Source organism: Antennarius striatus, chromosome 13, assembly GCF_040054535.1.
Source record: "Antennarius striatus isolate MH-2024 chromosome 13, ASM4005453v1, whole genome shotgun sequence".
Lineage (NCBI taxonomy): Eukaryota > Metazoa > Chordata > Actinopteri > Lophiiformes > Antennariidae > Antennarius > Antennarius striatus.
In genome coordinates this window covers 4,794,086-4,813,813 of record NC_090788.1, presented here as the reverse complement: position 1 = coordinate 4,813,813, position 19,728 = coordinate 4,794,086, and the positions used below count along the sequence as shown (strand labels likewise).

The 19,728-nt window shown below is 41.2% G+C and overlaps 2 protein-coding genes across 5 annotated transcripts in view; both read left to right on the top strand.

The window, feature by feature from the left end:
• The first annotated feature begins 110 nt into the window (after positions 1–110).
• Positions 111–6,693, top strand: LOC137606065 (transmembrane protease serine 2-like). 3 transcript variants are annotated; one of them, XM_068331115.1, is made up of 14 exons: positions 111–418; positions 711–738; positions 883–1,048; positions 1,846–1,944; positions 2,019–2,135; positions 2,217–2,346; positions 2,893–3,009; positions 3,102–3,142; positions 3,251–3,419; positions 3,534–3,706; positions 3,793–3,888; positions 4,461–4,603; positions 4,744–4,896; positions 5,305–6,693. In XM_068331115.1, exons 2-14 carry the CDS (start codon positions 724–726, stop codon positions 5,311–5,313), a joined length of 1,428 nt encoding a protein of 475 aa, XP_068187216.1. In that variant the 5' UTR covers positions 111–418; positions 711–723; the 3' UTR covers positions 5,314–6,693. The 3 variants fall into 3 exon arrangements, with proteins under 3 accessions (XP_068187216.1, XP_068187217.1, XP_068187215.1); XM_068331116.1 differs by having other exon boundaries at positions 708–738; XM_068331114.1 differs by having other exon boundaries at positions 683–738.
• An 11,546-nt stretch (positions 6,694–18,239) lies between these two features.
• LOC137605952 (cell adhesion molecule DSCAM-like) overlaps positions 18,240–19,728 on the top strand; it is a 68,810-nt gene continuing 67,321 nt past the window's right edge. For both annotated transcript variants that reach the window (XM_068330919.1, XM_068330917.1), the window contains exon 1: positions 18,240–19,002. In XM_068330919.1, the coding sequence (XP_068187020.1) occupies positions 18,960–19,002 (43 nt within the window). In that variant the 5' untranslated portion in view covers positions 18,240–18,959. The remainder of the gene's footprint in view (positions 19,003–19,728) is intronic.

Sequence of the window (19,728 nt, the reverse complement as noted above, 5' to 3'; positions counted from 1 at the left end):
GAGGGAAGCGATTATTGGTGCACAGACTTTGCACATGTTTTTTTTTTTTTCTAGAATAAACACAGAACCAGGAGGCTCAGACATTGCAGCGTATCTCATTCTAGAACTCCCAAATCAGTTTTAGGACCTAACTTTCTGCCTGTCTGGGTCAACACAATCCTCCAGTCTGTGATTTCTACCCACTCAACTTATCTGAGTGTGTGAGCTGAAGATAATGATCATCAAGGTGGCCTCGGTCGATACCTGCTGTTTGTCCCCGTCAAGTGGAGAACAATAGGTTAACTGGGCAAACAGAGACAGGAGGTGTGGTCTTGGCTGATAATTACACAAACCGAGGTGAGCATAACTCAACGGAGGAACGCAGAGTGGAGGTGCTGACGGGACCAGAGTGCCGGGCAAAATTTGTAGAAATTTTAAGGTAGGTAGAAATTGAATGAAAAATGTTGAATTCAAAGTCAGTTCACTCAGATGAGTAATTTATGTTGACTTTTGAAATAGTTCTCAGGTCAGTTTGTGTTCTGAAACAAGTCCTGTGAACGATTTGCCAGATTTAAAAAAAAATAATAATAATTTGTATGATTGTTGCTTTAAAACATGTTACAAACATTTTTTTTTACAATGTTAAATTTAGAAAAAAATAAAGTTTGATAGTTGGTGACAACTTGATTATGTTTGTTTAAAGATAAATGTTTCCCTCCTCCCGCCAGCAGAACCAGTTTCAGCATGCATGACAAACAGGTAAGTTGAGTCACAGCAGGAAACGTCGCACTTTGAACACTTCAGAAATGCTTCCCATACTCTCCTCTCTGTTCTGGATCAACGTCATATTTTACTCTCAAACCTTCTTTGTTTCGTTGAACGTTTCCTTCTGTTTACCTTCAGACTTACGGTAACTCCTACGACAACACGGGGTTCCAGCACGACGATAGCAAACCCCCTCCATACATCCCCCAACAGGACGTCTACACCAACCTCCCCAACTATGTCATCACTCCCCAGTTTGTAGGCTCCCACCCCGCTGCAGGGCCAGGAACCCCCTACTACACAGGTCAGCAGCCCCCCACACCACACAGGCCAACAGACAAGTATATCCATCTGACAGAGTACAGAGTAAAGCCATGTGTCAACATTAAGAATAACAACAGCTACAACAGCATCAATAATAATAATAATAATAATGATAAAGGCTGATATGTTCTAGGCAAAAAATGTCAACAGATGGAGTGAAGACTTAATGCTTTATATGCCTCTGGAGTGAAGACTATACCACCATTATGTTTGTTCTTCATTCTTTTATCTTTCATTCTTCCTTCATTCCTTCTTCATTCTTTCTTCTTAATCTTGCTGCATTCCTTCTGCACCTTTCCTTCTTAAACCCTCCTTCACTCTTCTTTCATTCTTACTTCCTTCTTTATTAATTCGTCTTTCTTTCATATTTAATTCTTCCTTCGCTCTCTTCATTTTGTCATCCTCTGGTCCTTAATTCTTCATTCATCTTTTCTTCTTCTCTCATCTTCATTGTTCATTCTTTCGTCTTCTCTCACCTTCCATTCTTCTTCCACTCCTTCAACACTCCTTAAATTCTCCATTCATCTGTCTTTTATTCATTCCTTCTTCTGTACTTCATCCTCTCTTCATTTGTTCAGCTGAGCTCTCAGTGACGTTCAAACTCTTTCACATAAGTCTTTATATTTTAGCGCAACAAAAAAAAACCCACGAAAGTAAAATTACTTGTTTTACAGATGATAATGTAAATATTCAGTCTGAATTTGTTTGTTTTACACATACTGATGTAAACATTCAGTTTAAACTTGTTTTGATGTAAAATGTTCTGTTTCCTTGCAGAACAGAGCAGAAAGAAATGTACCTTGAAGTTCACTTTTGCCATCGTTGCGTTCGTGATTGCCGTCCTGATAGCGATCGGCGTGTTGGTCTGGTATTACGGTGAGTGTGTTCAACGATCCTCGTGTCTTCAGTCGTCACGTGACTGTAGTTCACGCGTGTTTTTTTCCCCCCAGTGTTCTTCAGGTGTTTCCTCGGGAGGCCGTGCAGGGTCGGCGGGAGATGTCTGAACCGGGCCCAGTGGTGTGACGGGGTCCGGGACTGTCCCGACGGGGAGGATGAGCGGCGCTGCTGTGAGAAATGCGCCAATCGTCCACGCGTGGATGTTGCGTGTTTTGCGCATCACTGTGTCTGACTTTCCATCTTCCTCTCAGTTCGCCTCCTTGGCATCGATTCCATCCTGGGGAGTTACGAATCCGACAGATCCACGTGGATGCCGGTGTGCGCCGACGGCTGGGACGACAACTACGGGAGGGAGGCGTGTGCGATGATGGGGTTCAACAGGTGACCCCTTCAGGCTTTCCGTTCAGTGATGGCTGCCATATGTTGCAGAAAACACCACACAAATTTCCATAAAATCTTCTTCAACGTTCCGGGAATTTTGGTTTGATTTTGGAAAAAGGGGGGCCATCGCTTTCCATTTATCTTAAAGATGATATCCCATTGTTATGTAGGATCAGCAGGTGGAACTTCTGGGTCTATTGTTCCTTATATCCAGAATAGACCCACCCTTCTGGCTGCAAAAAGGGGTGTGGCTGTGTGTAGGCTTATGAGAAAATAGACATTGTTATCACTCCATTTATGGCCTCAGTAAACAGTTTCTGAATGGGTTTATGGCATCACTCATTAATTTTAAATCTCCATAAACACAATGAGATTTTAATTTAGTAAATGATGCTCCCGTTTAGATAAGTCATTTCCAGTGTGGCTCCTCAAGCAGATCCAAGCAGCTCATCCAATCACAGTCACATCCAGTCCCATCTAAGGATGGTGAATTGAAGTTATCCTACATTTCTGATGGGATGTTTTCCCTCATTTTCCATCCCACAGGCAGGATTTTGTGTCCTACAGCCGAGTCAGCGCCGGGTCGCTGGGCTCCAATGGTTACCTGAAGCTGGAACCCGGCAGCAATCCGGATTCAGGTTTACGCTCACGGCTGACTCACAGGTGAGCCCACCTAGATGTAAACACCTCACATCAGTTTCTTGTTTGGGTTGTGTTGTCTCAAATATTACATTTTTTCATTCTTATCTTTGCAGCGAAACTTGCTCAGCCGGAGTCGTCGCACTCACGTGTATCGGTAAGGTACTGGGATGTCAGAAAGCCTCAACAGTTTTAGATAGATTTTTGATTTTTTTTAAAAAAATTTATTGGATTTTAGAGTCTTTCTCTTTTCCTGTATCCTCAGAATGTGGACAGAGCTTAGCAGCGCCTAATACTCGTATAGTGGGGGGCACTGAAGCGGTAAACGGGGCGTGGCCGTGGCAAGTCAGCCTCCAGATTTCTGGCCAACATGTCTGTGGAGGTTCCATCATCCGGTCTTCCTGGATTCTATCCGCTGCTCACTGCTTTGGGCGGTGAGTACCAGGATGGTTGTTCGTGTCATTTGACTCGTTTGCTCATATTTGATTTTACTGTCATTCAGGAAGGAGATTTTTTTTCCTGCATCTAACTGTCCTGCCTCATGATAGGAATTCTGATCCTGCACGGTGGAGGGTACACTCTGGAGATGTGAGCTTGTTTCGAATGAACTTCGAATCTGGCAGTAGAGTCAGCAAGATCATCAGTCATGAAGGATATAACTCTGGAACGAACGACAATGATATCGCTCTTCTAAAGCTCACTACGCCTCTGACTTTTACAGGTAAGGAGTCCCTTCTAAAATTCACTTTTCAGTAACTGACTCACATCTTCATTTCTGATGGCATCACACCTCTATTCACGTCTCAGATACAAGGAAACCAGTATGTCTGCCTAATGATGGGATAAACATCTCACCCGGACACAGGGCTTGGATCTCAGGATGGGGAAGCCTGCGTCAATCTGGTCAGTCAAAACCCATTCATTTTTGGTGGTTTTGTATATAGTGGTGAATCAAATGTCTTGACTACAAGAGAAGGACACATTTCCTGATTCGCATTTGTTTAGATTACTACAAAGTTGTACAACTAAGGCGTAAAGCGCTATAAAGACTGGCTTGTCTACATGTGTTCAGTGTATTGATAACAACGGAAGGACGAATGATGGAGGAATGACGAGAAACTATGACATCATACATGATACACATTTGCTTCGCAGCTTTGATGAATTTGTTTGCAAATAGCATAATAATAAAAAGTATTTTTTAAAAAGCAATAAAATAATTGCCCGGTCACATTTCTAGTGTTTTAACTCTCACTGTGGTTCTGATCCAGATGTGAATCCAGATCTGATGGTGCTTTGAGTGGGTGATTTGTTGTAACACTCCAGAGTTAGATAGACTCATGTTGGACTGCTAGTGTTTGCTGTGCAGCGGGGTCAAGGGTCGCCATCTTTTTAAGGTTTAAAGTTCAAGGGAACTGCTTTTTTAACACTTGATTGAGCAAACTCTTTGTGCAATCATTAATGTTATTTTCCAGGTCCGTCCCCTAACATACTAAATCAGGCTCAAGTCACCATTTACAGCAGAGAGACCTGTAACGCTCCCGCCGTGTTGAATGGAGGGGTGACCAGAAACATGCTCTGTGCCGGAGAGCTGCAGGGAGGAGTCGACACCTGTCAGGTATGTCTGGACACACACATTTATTTATTCAAACAAAGTAATTATTCCACACTAATTTCTCATATGAGTGAGTTACAAGGCATTTTAAAGTAATTACAATAAAAGTAAAGCATCAAATTGGTTCCTCCTGTGTGCGGCAGGGTGACAGTGGAGGCCCCCTGGTGGTCAAGGAGGGGAATTCATGGTGGCTGGCAGGAGACACCAGCTGGGGGATCGGATGCGCTCTCAGGAACAAGCCAGGAGTTTATGGCAACGTCACCTACTTTATGGACTGGATAGCAGAGCAATTGCTGGTACATAATGTTAACTCCTATGCATTCCTCTGTCATTCCTCTAATCGCACCAATGAATTCTGTTCTCTTTTGCATCTGACTGAGTATAGTTTCCCTTAATAGTCATCTGTTACCAGAAGAACAAAGATCAAATTATTACCAATGGGAACTCTTGATCAGTTTATCAACATTTTAGGACAAAAAAAGGAACAAACAGAAGCAACATGACAATGGGTCCCTTTTGCTTGCTACCTGATGCATGAAAGTCAATTGTTTTCACATTAAAACAAAAAAATGTGTCCTTAATACAGCAGCACACCACCAATAAAGAATCTTAATATTTACAGGAGCAGAAAGGATGTATTAGCCACGAGTAGTGTATATTTTGGGTTCATATATGTATATGATTCTTTTTTTTTATTTCCACAGAATGAGTGACAGATCCTGAAGATGAACCGCCTCACCGATCAGCAGTAACACACTGTTTGCACTTTAAATTTGAACCTTATAATACACTTGTTGATCCAAAAGACTGCGTAAATAAATAAGTAAAAATGATGTATTATCATACCGTTTTTATATGCTAGTTGGTGCTGACATTTAGTGACAAATGTCCCGCATAAATAGCTGAAGAACACATTCGTTTACCATCATGTTTTTAGGCAAATACCTGGCTGACAGAAGAAACCTTTCCGGTTTGACTGTTACTGAAGGGCTCATAGCGATCTCTAAACTACTGCAGGACAAATGAAAATACCTTTACAATGAGGTTATTTGAGAGCATATTTTATGAAAACAAACAAAGCTTTAAAAATATATATTGTCTTTATATTGTATTTAACTGTTCTGAGGTTTATAAAAAATTGCTAAAAACTGCACAACTGTTTTTACTGGCATTATTCAAAATCCCAACTTTTTTGGAATTTTGGGGTTTTGTCATGAGGACTATAATTTTGATTTTATATAATTTTGTACAGTACTGAACATCGTTACACAGATGGGAGTTTTTCATAGGTAGTACCAATAAACCACCAGCAGGTGTCGCTGTCGCCGCCTGAGCGACATATCGACGTGAGCTTGAGATCCGTTCGAGCGCGCGGGCGAGTTCAAGTTACGTGAGGCAGAGAGAAGAGGGGAAAGAATGCTGTTGTCCAACGAAAACTCGGTTTTCCCATTTAATAGGTGAGGTAATGATGTGAACTGCGTGTGAAGTTGTGTAAAATGTTGACTTTTTTTTTTTTGTCCTTCATATCTTTATGGTGTTACTGAACGTGATTTCTTTCCTTATTTATTGAGTGTAAATGTTAGCTAGCTAGTTGGTAATAACCGGCCTGTCTCCAGTGGTGACGTTTTACCAAATGTTTCTGCTTTTCTGAAAATGAAGACCTAAAGTTACTGTAGGAAAATTTGTGTACCTGAAACTTGTTGTTATTTTTGAAGTAGGACATCTATACTGACGGTATGTATGTGAACTCATGTGACGTCATACACAGGTGTTTCTGGTTTGACCTCGTTGATCCACAAACTAGGTGTATATGTGCTGTACAGGATTGTGTAGCAGGACAGTATATCTGTTTCATTGGAGACGTTTAGTTTAATTATATAGCAAATGCCCCTGTGGTAAATAGCAAAATTATATATAACTCTGTTCCCAGTGTTCAAGTTTTATATATAACTTTTACCATGAGGAGATATTTAATCAAACAAATGAAAACACCTATTTTTTTTATTTACTTGTAGAGGTTTTATGAAGTATTTGATGTACATTGAGATTGCATTAATGCATGAACTTCTATCAAATAAAACTGTGCAATAAAACCCCACAAATGTAATTCTGTGTGATGTTTTCCCTCCATGCGTCATAACATTTTGTGATGATGAAGATCCAGGCAGGGATCCATTCAGAAGAGACACGTCTAGACCAACTTCAATGAAAGAGTGGATTCTCAAAAAAGTAAGGAATGAGTCCTGAACTGTTTTTTTTTTTTTTTTTTTTAACTGCAGCTAGGAAATTATAAGAAGAAGGAACATCTAACAGCTCAATTAGTGTTTGATGTCAACACTCAACTATCTATTTTTAGGCTATTTCTGTACTAGATGGCGGTCATTAAAAAAAAAGCTGTAGAAGTAATATTACGTTGATTTTGGACTAGTACTTACATGAGCAAGAGATTTCAGAGGTATGGAAACTCAGAAAATGTCAATGTTGCTGCATTATACTCCAATTCATGTCTGTAAGTATTCATAAAAATAATAATAGTAATAATATAATAATTGTAGTTCTGGAATCATTTTCCTATCAGTTGTATCTGATTTATGAACAAATTTACAGTTCTGCTCTTAAAGAAATATAAAATTGTGATTGTCATGGGCAACAAAACCACAGATAATCATCATCTGGAATCATTCCTCTCCTTTCCTCTCGGAGGTTGGCTCACTAAAAAGCAGATGCTCATCTACATCTGCTACCTGTTTGTACCAATTAGCAGGCCCCTGATACTACACCAACACCTCTTAAAGGGATTCACAGATGCCACAATTAGCCACTCATTTGAATAGCTGTCTGCTTAGCAAGAGGACCCTTGGTGCATCATCTCCAACTGTGGGGACCGCCTTTCATATTTGCCTTTTTTCTTGTTGCCTCTCAAATGAGGCGTGGGAAGGCAGGGAACCCCGTAGTGTTGAGCACACAATGATTTCACTAGATCCCAAAATTAGCTCCCCAGACTCACTGCTGTAGCTGAGGAGCAGTTTTTGTGCTGCATGAAAAAATGTGCTCTATCCATGACAGGGGAGGTGCTCAGTGGTCTTAGAACAGGAAATTAATAGATGTAAATATATAGTTCATCCATCTCAGGAGATAATGTGTTCTAGGACCCTTCTGTTCAGTTGTGTTACTGCATTTACCTTAAATACCTCTATACCTGTATACACGTGTTCTTTGCTGTGCACCATCTTTGCATTGCTCATTAGTTATTCATTTTCAACTTTGTGTTGTTGTGTAGTATGGTGTAGATCTGTTTTCACATGTAGTCACAACTGTCATGCCACCTCCTGAGTGTCTGCTGGGTAGAAACATTTTCTAGAGCTGATGCAATTATTTAAGGAGTGATTTAGGGGAAAAACTGTCTAGATAACAGTTTAATCAATTTTCAAGCAACATCCTCAAATAACAAAATTAAAATTGAATATTTCAGGCTGTTGGCCAAACAAAATAAAGAGTTAAATGCTGTCTTGAGCCCTGGGATATTGGGCCAAGCAATTTTTACTATGTGTTAGGTCTTACAAATAAACAGGTTTTATTAATAATGGGAAGTAAATTAGGAAATAATTGCAGCCAAACAATAAAAGCTTCTGCTAGCTTCCATTACATTTTTCTAATTATCACTATTTTTATAGATGGTTTAATAACATTTATTTGTAGAAACAAAAACAAAAAAAAATTAGGCATTTTTTTGCACAATTCTTATCCACCAGCATCTTTGAGAATATTCTACTGCAAAGGTGGGATTATCAGGAAACACCCATGTTGTTTTCAGGCCAAATTAATGTTTTTAGCTAAAAGCATGGGTTGTTGGAAATTGTACATCTACTAAATGCTCATAGTAGTTGTGGAAAAACTTCATTTCCAGATGATAGATATAGTTTAAGATATAGTTAATAGTTTAAGAGGCTTACTGTGGTTGTTCATCTCCAAGCTCTCAACAATACTTGGTCAGTGTGAGATCTGTATATGCATAATGCACATTTTTGTGTCTGAGAGGGTTATGAAGAATGAATATACTGTACTCCCAAGCCTTCAAATGTGGATGCAGACTCACAAGCTGCTGTGTGTGAGCATTTTATTATAATCCTGCCTGTGTGTACACAGATCAAAATCACATGTGTCATTTTTGCACAGAGTGTGATCAATGCAACATTCTTGAGCAGCCAATGAGGAGACAGCTCTTGTTACTGGGCAGTTGTGTGTTTACCCCCCCCCCCTGTTCTTTCGTGAGGTCGATGTCACGCGTCAAGCCTCATAGACTCTCAGATCAGCGTGAGTCTTTACGACACACAAGGGTCCTGCGGTTGTGATGAACATCAGCACTCTCACTGGTTTTGTAGGTCAACCAGTATTGAGCTACGGGTGCAGCCCAGCTCACGACACATACACTTGTGTGCACAGCTTTTATACACAGAGCAAAGGTCATATAGGAAATTCTATTCACAAAAGTACAGGATATCAGCTGGAGTCAGTGAAGGAAAATCTCCATTGATTTATTTATTTTTTCTTTCTTTTTTTAAATTTGTCGGTATTATTTTCTAATTTCATTGTGAACCGCTAAAATTGTCTATCAAGGAAATAAATTAATCAATGCTTGTACTAAGGTCAGTTTATGGCTAATAGTGGTGTATTACCCCCATTTGTATTTTACTGCTACCTGAAATGATGCTTCTGCACTTTTATTACTGATTCATTAATGCGGAAATAGCAATCTATTGATGCTTGTGTAAAGTACTTTATGTATACTGCTGTTCATAAGTAAGTTTTATGTATTGATGATTTAAGACGATATGCTTATTATATAGTGATTAACAAGAGAGAAAGTTTTTGCTGGATTGACTTTCTCAAATGTCAGAATTCCTACTTTGCTCTGTAAATTGATTTCTCTGCTTTCTGGCCTCTGTAAAAAAATCACAAAATTTCGTATGTTTAAAACTAATACAGTATATTCAAATAATTTAATACAACAACCTGCTTGTCAATGCAAACCCCTTACCTTTCTAAATATATAATTGATTGACTTCAGTGTGTTATGATTCTTTCAATTTTCTTGTAATTTTTGAAAGCCTAATTGATGCACTGGATGCACTGTGGTGCAACATGTTTCCCTATAAGATCTAAATGTATTAACTTCATAAAATTTAAATACTACAGTAATTTACATGCATGTCAGACTTGTGGAGATGTTGACAAATTACTTAAAATGAATTTGAAATTTAAGAATCTTACTTTCAGACAGCTAACAGGGCTCGAAATTGCGACCATTTTGGTCGCATATGCGCCCAAATTTTTATCAGTGCGACGATTAAATATATTTGGGAGCACTGGTGCAACTAGGGGGAAAAAATCTGGTGCGCCTTTTTTTCCTCTTCTCTCTTGCTCTTTCTCTCTCTCCATGTAGAGGGTCCTCCTAAGGAGAACTTTGTTGCTGGGCCTTCAGTGAAAAGGTGGATGAGAGAGGGACTGAGAGCCAGGAGACCTAACTAATGTTACAAACATGTTTACAAAAGTGTTGACGGTTCTGTGAATAAAATACATGCCATGTTACATATATTGTCTGTAGGCCTTGCTTTTTGGTAGGTGCTCCTAAAGTCTTTGCTGGTGCTACTAACTTCTAAATTTGGGAGCACCAGTGCTACCAAGAAAAAAAGTTAATCTCAGGGCCTGGCTAAATCAGTGTGATGACATCAACAAAAACAAACCCACAGCGTCATCACCACTGTGCTGATATGGCAGGACTTTCATGGTATTCTCCCTGCAGTGACCACCTCCAACCACTAGATGTCATTAGTACTCACCGAGTCTTCCTCAAACTCAGCACCACTGACACTGGATGAAGAAAAACATCCTTTAACTTTAATCTGTTTGTACCATACATTTATTTTTTTTAAAAACAATACGGCAAAAACATCTTTGTGAACCTGGAGACAAGTAAACAAGAGGGACAACAAAAGGGTTTACGAATAATCAGCTGTTTTCCATTAATCTGATCTCCTTGTGTAGAAGCATGTCCATTTTACCAAGATGAAAACATTTATTTTGCATTTGCAAAGCATCAAATCTGTTTTATGTAACATGGAACTGTTCTATTAAACATTCAGGCAGCCCTGGAGATTCTGGTTCCCAGTTGAGGCCTTTTAACTGATCTTTGCAGACTTAAATGTTTGTGTCCCCAGTGCTCTCTTACGGTTGGTCAGCGTAGAATTGCTGTTGACAATTTTGTATTTAGGTCAGTGTGGCCCCCTCGGGGTCTGACAAACCACTTTCTCCCCGAGTTGCCGTGATTGACACGTTTCCTTATAACAAATGAAGTCTTGCTCCTCCGGTTTTAAATTCTTGATGACTAACATGTTAGAAAATACAACAGTAAATGCACATGTTGGTGCATTGTTATTCAGATATCCCCGAGTACCATTTAGTTATTCCCTCCATACAAGTATTACTGATAATAACGATGAACTACATCATTAAAAAGCTGTCTGTCTGTTTATTCTCTGAATGCTAATGCCTTCACCTCGTCTTATGCTCCAAACAGACAAATGCCCCCTCTGGGTCTGAAGGTCTTGTTTTGCCTTGACCACATGGTCATGTGACCCAGTGGGTAGACACAGATACCTGTTGTCCTCCGTGCTGCAGCTCATCCTCACATGTCTGCGGTACAGTAATAATCAACAGCCTAGAAAAAAGCAGAATTACCAGGACATCCTCTAAGAACATAATGCCTGTCGTAGACGCTGGGCATCTGTTGACATTTCCTTGGGATGTGTGGGATGGGGGTGGGGGGGCTGAGGTTGGAAAGAGGGAGCATCAGGCTGGGATTAAGGGGGGAGCTGTGAAGGGGTTGAAGAGAAGGAGAAGAGCTGACCTGACCACATGCTTCATCCTTAAAGCGCTTTTCTTCCGTGCTGGCCCCACGCCCTAGCCAGCCAGTCCAGGTCAGACTCAGAGCCCCCGCTGGGCGATGCCCCATGCTGCAGTCAGCAGCCTTTGCGATCTGGCTGTCTGCTCTGCTTCACCCTCACACTGATGAGGCAGTTTGGGGAGGGTCCCGAGTGGTCTGCAGCTTGATTCTTCACTCAGCACTGCATCATCTTGAACGAGGAAGCATGAGGGTTGAAGTGAAAGCAAAATCAGGATGCACATTTTACATAATTAACCCTAAATCCTAAATCAGTTTAAAACACACTGCAGCTGGTTCTGTCGCTTTGGTGTATCTTCATTTCAAACAAAAGATCATTAACAGGGAGGGACACCTGAATTCTGTTGAAGTCAATCGATAAAGTAGAACCCAGAACATTCTTGTTGTAAGGCGGCAGCGCTACTCACTGCTCCACTGTCCCACCCATCAATAAATCAATACATGCATAACTTTCTCCATACATACATTATGATCCCTTACAAAATGAGATAGTTCCACATTTAGGTGTTTGAAGCAACGTTTTATGATTACTTTTATATTTTATCACCTTTATAAGCTGCACATGCTCACCTTGTGATAAGGAGAAGATTTATGCTAATGATGTGTCAGGTATTCAGTTTATTATTATATTGATTACCATAACTGAAAATGTGGGGAGAGACATGTTTTAGACACTAAGATTATTATAGGTAGCTTCAGACTAATGATCCATCAATATATATTAATAGACTAATATCTCTTACTGTACAAGCAGACAAAAAGAATAACAGTCCAGCTCATGAGTTCATTCGAGACTTTTTGTCCACATGAATTTCACAACATTTAGAAGAAAAATATTTTTCTCAAAGGTAATCCCACCTTCAGGGAGTAACTTATTTCTGTAACGGGTCAGTCAACGGTGTCTAAAGATGCTTTGTCTTTTTGTAGCAGCCAATCAAACCATTCTCTGGAATGCTCCATCATTCTCCCACTCCAGACAAAACGCCCAAAGACTACACTATTTCGTGGAAGGTAACTTCCAGCTCCTGACAGGCTCCTGACTGACGAGTAAACGGTGAGGATGCCCCGGGGCAGAGTGCCAGTGCTAAGGTCAGATGGGAGCCCTGGTCTCTACCTGCCCCCCCACCCCCCACCCAGTGCCAGTCCCCTCACACCCCTTCGTGCCATCTGTGCCGACCTGCCCCTAGCTATCAACAGTTCAAGAGCGGGTTGTAGCGTTCCCGGTTGCTCGTGGCAGCCGCTGACGCAGCTGCACAGATGTTGTCGGGGCGTGAAGATGGTGAGGGTGGGGCTAACATCTGCGCTCCTCGTGTGAACGGCGAAGCAGCACTTTGCAAGGAAGCCAGTCGCTGTGATCATGTGTCAATGAGCCGACAGACGGCGGCGCTTAATGCCCCATGTGGGATTGTCAGCACCGCCCTTAGTAGAGCCCTCCCCACCCATGGGCCCATCCTACACAGCCCATAATACTTCAGTCAGTTTCATAAATATGTTTTGGGGATTAAACCCAGATTAAGACAGTGTAAACTAGACAGATTCAGGTTCACTAAGTAGATTCCAGTGATGTGATCCTGAAAACATCCCATATCGTAGATTAAATGATGCATAATCCAGATTTCCTTATGTTTGTGGACTCTGGATACTTTGAGTGGCTTTGATGAAAATGTTGCCTTGAAATCCTTCACTGTTCTCCTCTGCCTCCCTCCCATCATTCAACTGGATGGAGTAGAGTGTGAGGTGTAGTACTCTATTACTGCCCTGCTGCTCTCTTTCTCTCTCCGCCCCCCTCTCTCTCGATCACACACACACATACACATACACACACAAATGTATTTTAGATGAACACATCCGTGAGAGAGAGAGAGAGAGAGAGAGAGAGAGAGAGAGAGAGAGAATGGAAAATGAATAAAAGGACTTCATACATTTTTATGACCACACCGATAAGGTCAGTCATGTGCTGTGGTTACTAAGCAACACTGCTACCCGGTGTTGGACAGTTACGGACCAGGAGAGTCAAACTGGGATGTGTTTACTGTATTCCGTTCTGTAAAGTATGATTGTCATGTTTGAATGACCGCACTGAACTTTTAACTTATGCCAAAGCTTTGTATTTTAATAGGGAAAACCTGCATCTTCATGTTTCAGTTCAGTGAATTTATAAGAAAGATTTTTTTATCCTCAAAGCTGTTGAAAACTCTGTAAGGCAAGATTTAGTTTAATTTAAAGTCACTGCAGTTGACATAGTGCGTAGGATGAGGTTAACCCACGATATGAGCTGTGAAAAATATTGAAGTATGTGTCAAATGTGTGCCTAAAAAATATAATGTCAATCAAAGGAATCCTTTTTGCTTGTTATGATGAAAAACCCAACCCTAGACCCAAATGTTCCACAGAAAATACAAAATGGAAATAGACTACAGGAAAGAAGAACTTCTCAAACTGCGTTCAAAGGTGAATGAACTTCTTTGCTTTTAAGAGACAATGAAATCCAGAATGTATGATTATCGCCACCTTAAATCTAACAGAAAGGCATCAGTAAGCCTGACAACATTGTGGATGATTGCTTGGCTTTGTTGAAGACTCCACTATAAAACGACAATGATTTTATCATTCTGTTTGCGACACATATGGTTGTCACAGTGCTAAAGTTGTCATATAATTATACTTAAACTCACACTGAGCCCTAAAGCAGACCTTGGTCTCTTAATGTAATCATAATTTTATGACAGTATTCAATTTTTTATTGTTTTAATGTTAGTGGTTTGGCACATTAGTGGGATATTATAAATTAGGGAACCAGGTTTGCATCAAACCTCCTTGTACAGACTGAATTTAATATGTATGAATTGATATTGTAAACATAATTCTGGATGGAACCCTGTTCTGACAAAATAGAATAACCTTTTCTGCATTGCTGCCTCGATAATCAATTTAGAACGCCAAAGCCATGACTCCCTTTTCTTCAAATCACACCTAAAATCTGTTAATGGCCTTCTTGTCTGCTCCATCAGGATGGGACAGGAGGGCACTGAGCCATGACATGCAAAGTAGTCAATGATGGGAATCAATATATAGATTCATTAAGGTGCACCGTCAATGAGCTCCGGCTGCTACTGTATGAGACGGGTGATTATGGAGCCAGCGAGGGTAAATCAGTCGTTTTCAGCCTTGTTAACTCGAGCACTACTGGCATTTATTTCGTCGTCTAATTAGGACTGCTGCTGCTAACATATGAGAAACGCTTATGTGAAGTCAGTGGAACTGTCTCCTTGGACTCAATTGGCCTTAATAACCCTAAAATCATAGAATTTCTTTGGTCTTTTTGTCTCAGATCTTCTGACCATGAAATGAGGCAGATGAGATGGAAATCCCAGCCTCTCCATCTGCAGCTGGGTGTAGATGTACGCCGTTTGTGATCGGAGAATCATCATGAGGATTTGTCCTTAAAGGTCCTTGTTGCTTTGTCTTTGAGAGCATCTCTTTGTCGCGGACACACCGCTGTGTGAAGCTAGCCCTATCTAACTTACTTTAAAGCTGATCCAGCTTGTTATCCATCTAATGGCGAGCAGTCCCTCTCAAAGGGAACACAAATTCTCCTTCTTTTTTTATTCTGGAGACATGTCGACTCATTAAACATGAATTGTGACACTGTCACACATTCTGTTCAGAATTTATGTATGGAGAGGAAGATTCAAAGCTGATCTAATGATAGGAAGGACTCAGGATGTACGCTGGACTCTTCCTCCTCTTCTGCCTCATAATGTGATGTGAATTATTCAGCAGTCAGACCCAGGTGGTGAAGAACCTGCTGTCATTCATCATCTTTAAGACACTATGAGAGGTACATATCTATATATCTATTTATATCTACAGTATCTACAGTATATTTATATCTCTCTATATATAGTACCTGTCTGTCGGTCTATCTATGTATCTTTCTCTATATATATATATGTTCAGATGTATGTATATGTGTCTGTCCAACATCGATATATATACAGTATACAGTATATCGGTGTTGGACAGAGCAGCTTTTGCTTTTGCTGGAAAAAAATGAGTACAGACGTAATGTTGTTCTCACATTTCACTCAGTATTACTGTCTTCTGGTGACCTCGCGTAACCCCTGGCTTTCCCACACGTGTCTCTCATTGGTTTAGTCTATGTGGTTACACCTGTGGCTAATTTTGTTCAAACTGCTAATAGGCACTGCACAACAGAGTCTGCACTCCCCGCTGACAGCGTGATAGTTTGTTGTGTTGCTGCAGCGCTCAATGAGCTGGAAATAACAAGTTAGGCTAGCAACAGTCCACCACTAAAACGTCCACAACAGCCAGATGGACGGATGTGAAATTTTCTGAGCACATTCATCATCCCCTGATGATGTACCTCTCTGACAGCCATCCTTCCTCTGTCCTCCAGCAGCGGTGTAAGGCTGACAGATGTGCTTTCCAGTGAAACGACTTGACTGCTGGATGGAGCACCATGAAATCTGGTCCAGACAAAGAAGAACTGTCGCTCTTCCCATCAGCCGCAGTTGGGCTTTGTGTTTGGTGATTATTATCAACATTTATAACATAAAACACATTAAACTAAGATGACCAACAAGGTAAATATTACACTTATATATTACTAAATTAGCACTTTCCTGGTCAAGTCCCAAGAATAAAGTATTGAACGGTTCCATTACTGTTTTGTTAGCATTCATATACATAAGCAGTTCAGTTCTGTGTCATACAAAAAGCAAATTTTGCAATTATGTCCAGGAGAGTTTCCAACTTTTTTTTTGTACAACAAAACTAGCTATTTAAAAAAAACCCCATGATCCTCCCCTAACTCTTTTTAGTGCTTAAACCTGATTATCTATGTCATGATTTCTTTTTGTCTGTTAATCTGTCAAGTTACATCCCTCCTCCTGTGATTGACCAGATTGTTCTGATTATCCTCAACTACGTCTTCTGAATTCCTTCCTCCTTTAGTATTTAATCTGCGTTCCCGTTCCTTTTGTGCCCTCGTGTTGGACATCCCAGTCTTCCTAGTTCAAAGTCAGATTAGGAAGAAACACAGTAATCCACAACTGCATCACAGATGTAATAGGAGTTAAACACAAAAATATGCGGTTGAATATCATTAGGTCTGTATGTAGACAGTCAGTAGGTGCCTGCATCTGGAGCAAACTGGATGGTTTGTGATGGTAGACAGAAGTTGTAGAGTTCCAGGCTTCAGACCAGGGCTGCACTGTAGTAAATGAAAGAAGAAAAGGTTTTCACATCAGAGTGAACACAACTGCACACGTTGACACTGCTGGGAGCCAATGAGACTGACAGGGAAAAAAACAAAAGGCGAACAAACAAAAAACAACAACTTTTGTATCCAATATATGAGAAATGGTTCCTGTTTTCCTCCCTGTCATCGCGGCTGGAACGGTTGCAGTCAGTGATAACGATCTGTTTTATTTTGGGGAAGCCTGGCTGGAAGCGCATGCAGGGGGCAGACAGGCGGTGACAGGTCCTGTATTCCTGGTGCAGAGCATTTTCATGTGCAGGTTCTGATGTGGATGCTGAGCCTAAGAGACAGACAGTGCATCCGGGCGGAGGGCTAAAGCCCGGCTCGCCTGCTACAGCATTTCAACATAAATGGGCCGAGCTAAATTCAGTGACATGGCAGCGGATGTCTCTGCAGTCACCATTGTGTCAGCGCCTTCAGAATCATTTCAAATTCAACATTTAGCGCAAATGTGACTTTCTTATCACAACAGCGCGCCTGAACAACACAACATGGATGTGTGCTCGCCGAGGATTCAAAAGGAAGCACTTATCCTCTGCCTCTTCTTCTCACGTCTCCTCAGAGGGGCAAAATAATTCTATAAAACGAAGGATGTATTAAGATCTGTGCTTACATGTTAATAATAATTTAAAATGAAATACATTCACACCACTCTTTCATTATGTGCTTTCCTTCTCACATAATGATCCGGTCTTCTCCTGAAGGTGAACCACTGCAGGCAGCTGTGGATGCCTGACATGGCCGCTGTTTGATGCCCCCTGGTGCATTGGGGAGGGTGGTGTGATGGGGGGGGGGTCGCTGCTTATATTTGTCAAGGTCAATTAATGAATGCAAGGGTAAGGCTGGAAGGATCCCCAAACGCCCCTGGGGCTCATAAATTATCCATAAAACACATTAAAAGACAGGATCTGAGCTCCACCAATTAAGATAATTTAGCATTTTCTCCCTCAAACGCCTACATGGTATCCAGTCAGGTGTAGCCTGCATCACTCCCTCTCCCTCACTCCCTCTCTCCTTCAGCATCCCTCCTCCAGCCTGCTACACAACAGCACTACCTGCGAACCATAGAGGGATATCCTGCATGCGCCAATTTCCACTTTCATGTTAATTTACAGTTTCTCTCCTCCGGTTGGGACGCCGTGATCCGTCTTGTCGGAGATAAAACAAAAGAGTTTTTTTCTTTTCTTTAAATGCTCCTTCAGACGTTCAGCTGTGCGCCCCCTCACACACACCCCCACCCCACCCATGCACCTTTAAGGCAATGGAGAGGGAGAGAAGCGGCTGCGGAGAAGAAGGCGAGGGTTTATTCCACTGTGCTCTGAGGCAGGGCAGGTTTTAAGCGCAGGGACTAGTGTGCGCAGTTTGTGTGTGCGGCTGCGGGGGGAAGATGCGTGTGCTTGTTGCTCGCCGGACGGAGAGAGGCGGCGAAGAGAGAATGAGTTTCCAGCGCAGCTAGCAATCGACTCAATGCGCTCATTAATGCTCGAAAAAAAATCCAACTTTTACGCATTTTTACGCGTTTCAAAGGTGACACGTTTGACTGTTTTCAGTTGCCCCAAATCATTGGTTATTATTTATTGATTATTTTCTTTATTCCGCTTTTGGAGCCTTTATTATTTATTCTGTTGTTTTAATTGTTTTACCTTGGAGTTGGCTGTGCGCATAGGCAGTTTGTCCTATGCGTCTCCAGACTCTGACTCAGCAGCGGCACAGCGCACCTGGACCAGAGCGCACCGAGCGGAGCTCCCTCATGTTCCACGCAGAGCAGCGCTCCGACACGGGGGGACGGCTGCACTGAGGCCCGGCGCGGTGCGGTGCGGTCAGTCCAAAGACGGGAACGCACAATTGTGGATCATAACTATCTCCCGCCGTAGCAGAAGACAATCAGCTGCAGGAAAGAAGGGAAGGCACTCGAACCTCCTCCTCTTCATCTTCTCCGGCGTGAAGGATTGAGAAAAAAGAGGGAGAGAAAGAGAGCGAGGGAGAGAGATTTGCAAGCTCCCCTTCCTCGTTCATTGACTTGTTGAAGAAATTAAAGGAGGAAATAACAAGAAGAAAGAGTGCGGGAAGAGCAGAAGAAAAAGCATAAGCTTGGATATTGAACGGAGCGGGGCATGTGGATATTGGCTCTCATCTTTTCCCAGTGCATCTTGAATGGTAGGTGATGCGTTTGTGCACATTAAACTTCAAGTTTATGTCAAGGATCCCAGCAGGCTCAGGGCACAAATAAGATCACAACGAGTTTGCAAGAATTTCCACACTGGATATACTGATTTGATTTAATTTGATTTTTAATTGAAGGCTGTTTCTGTGTTTCTGACACAAGCAGCATTTTACTAATGGTTTAATAGTTAGATCAGCATTAACATTGATATAATTTAAGTGTAAGAATGAGTCGTGCAACATTTAATATCCCCCTTTTATTGGAGAGGATGAGGCACACACACACACACACGCACACACACAGAGGAGAAATGTAGGTTGAGTGATGAGGTGCAGCCTGTGCTGCATGAGGAACAAGGCTTTTAAATGTATTTTCATTTGAGTTTCTTTTACAGTTCATGTTTAAGAAAGTCTAGGCCTAGAGTAAAATATTCAAATTAATTTGTTTCATTCTCAGTTTGTGCCATAAATGATTGTTTATTTCTCATCAAACTGCACTGGGCCTCAGTCAGGGTGCATCCTCACACTTCATTTTAGATCCTTAATCTGCATATTATTATGTTTTGATTCATCCTTTTTTTTTTTTTTTAACAAAAATGAGTTATGCAAAATTATCTTTTTCAAAATGAATTTGTTGTAACACATTTGTAAGGTTGCTCGGTGTAATCAACATTTGTTTGCAAAAATCTCCAATCTGTGTGTAATTTTTTTAAAAACAAG

What these genes read in the sequence shown, in the direction of transcription:
- LOC137606065 (XM_068331115.1), top strand. An exon ending in AGGAACCCCCTACTACACAG is followed by an intron (nt 1,049 to 1,845) that starts GTCAGCAGCCCC and finishes GTTTCCTTGCAG; the next exon opens with AACAGAGCAGAAAGAAATGT. An exon ending in CGTCGCACTCACGTGTATCG is followed by an intron (nt 3,143 to 3,250) that starts GTAAGGTACTGG and finishes CTGTATCCTCAG; the next exon opens with AATGTGGACAGAGCTTAGCA.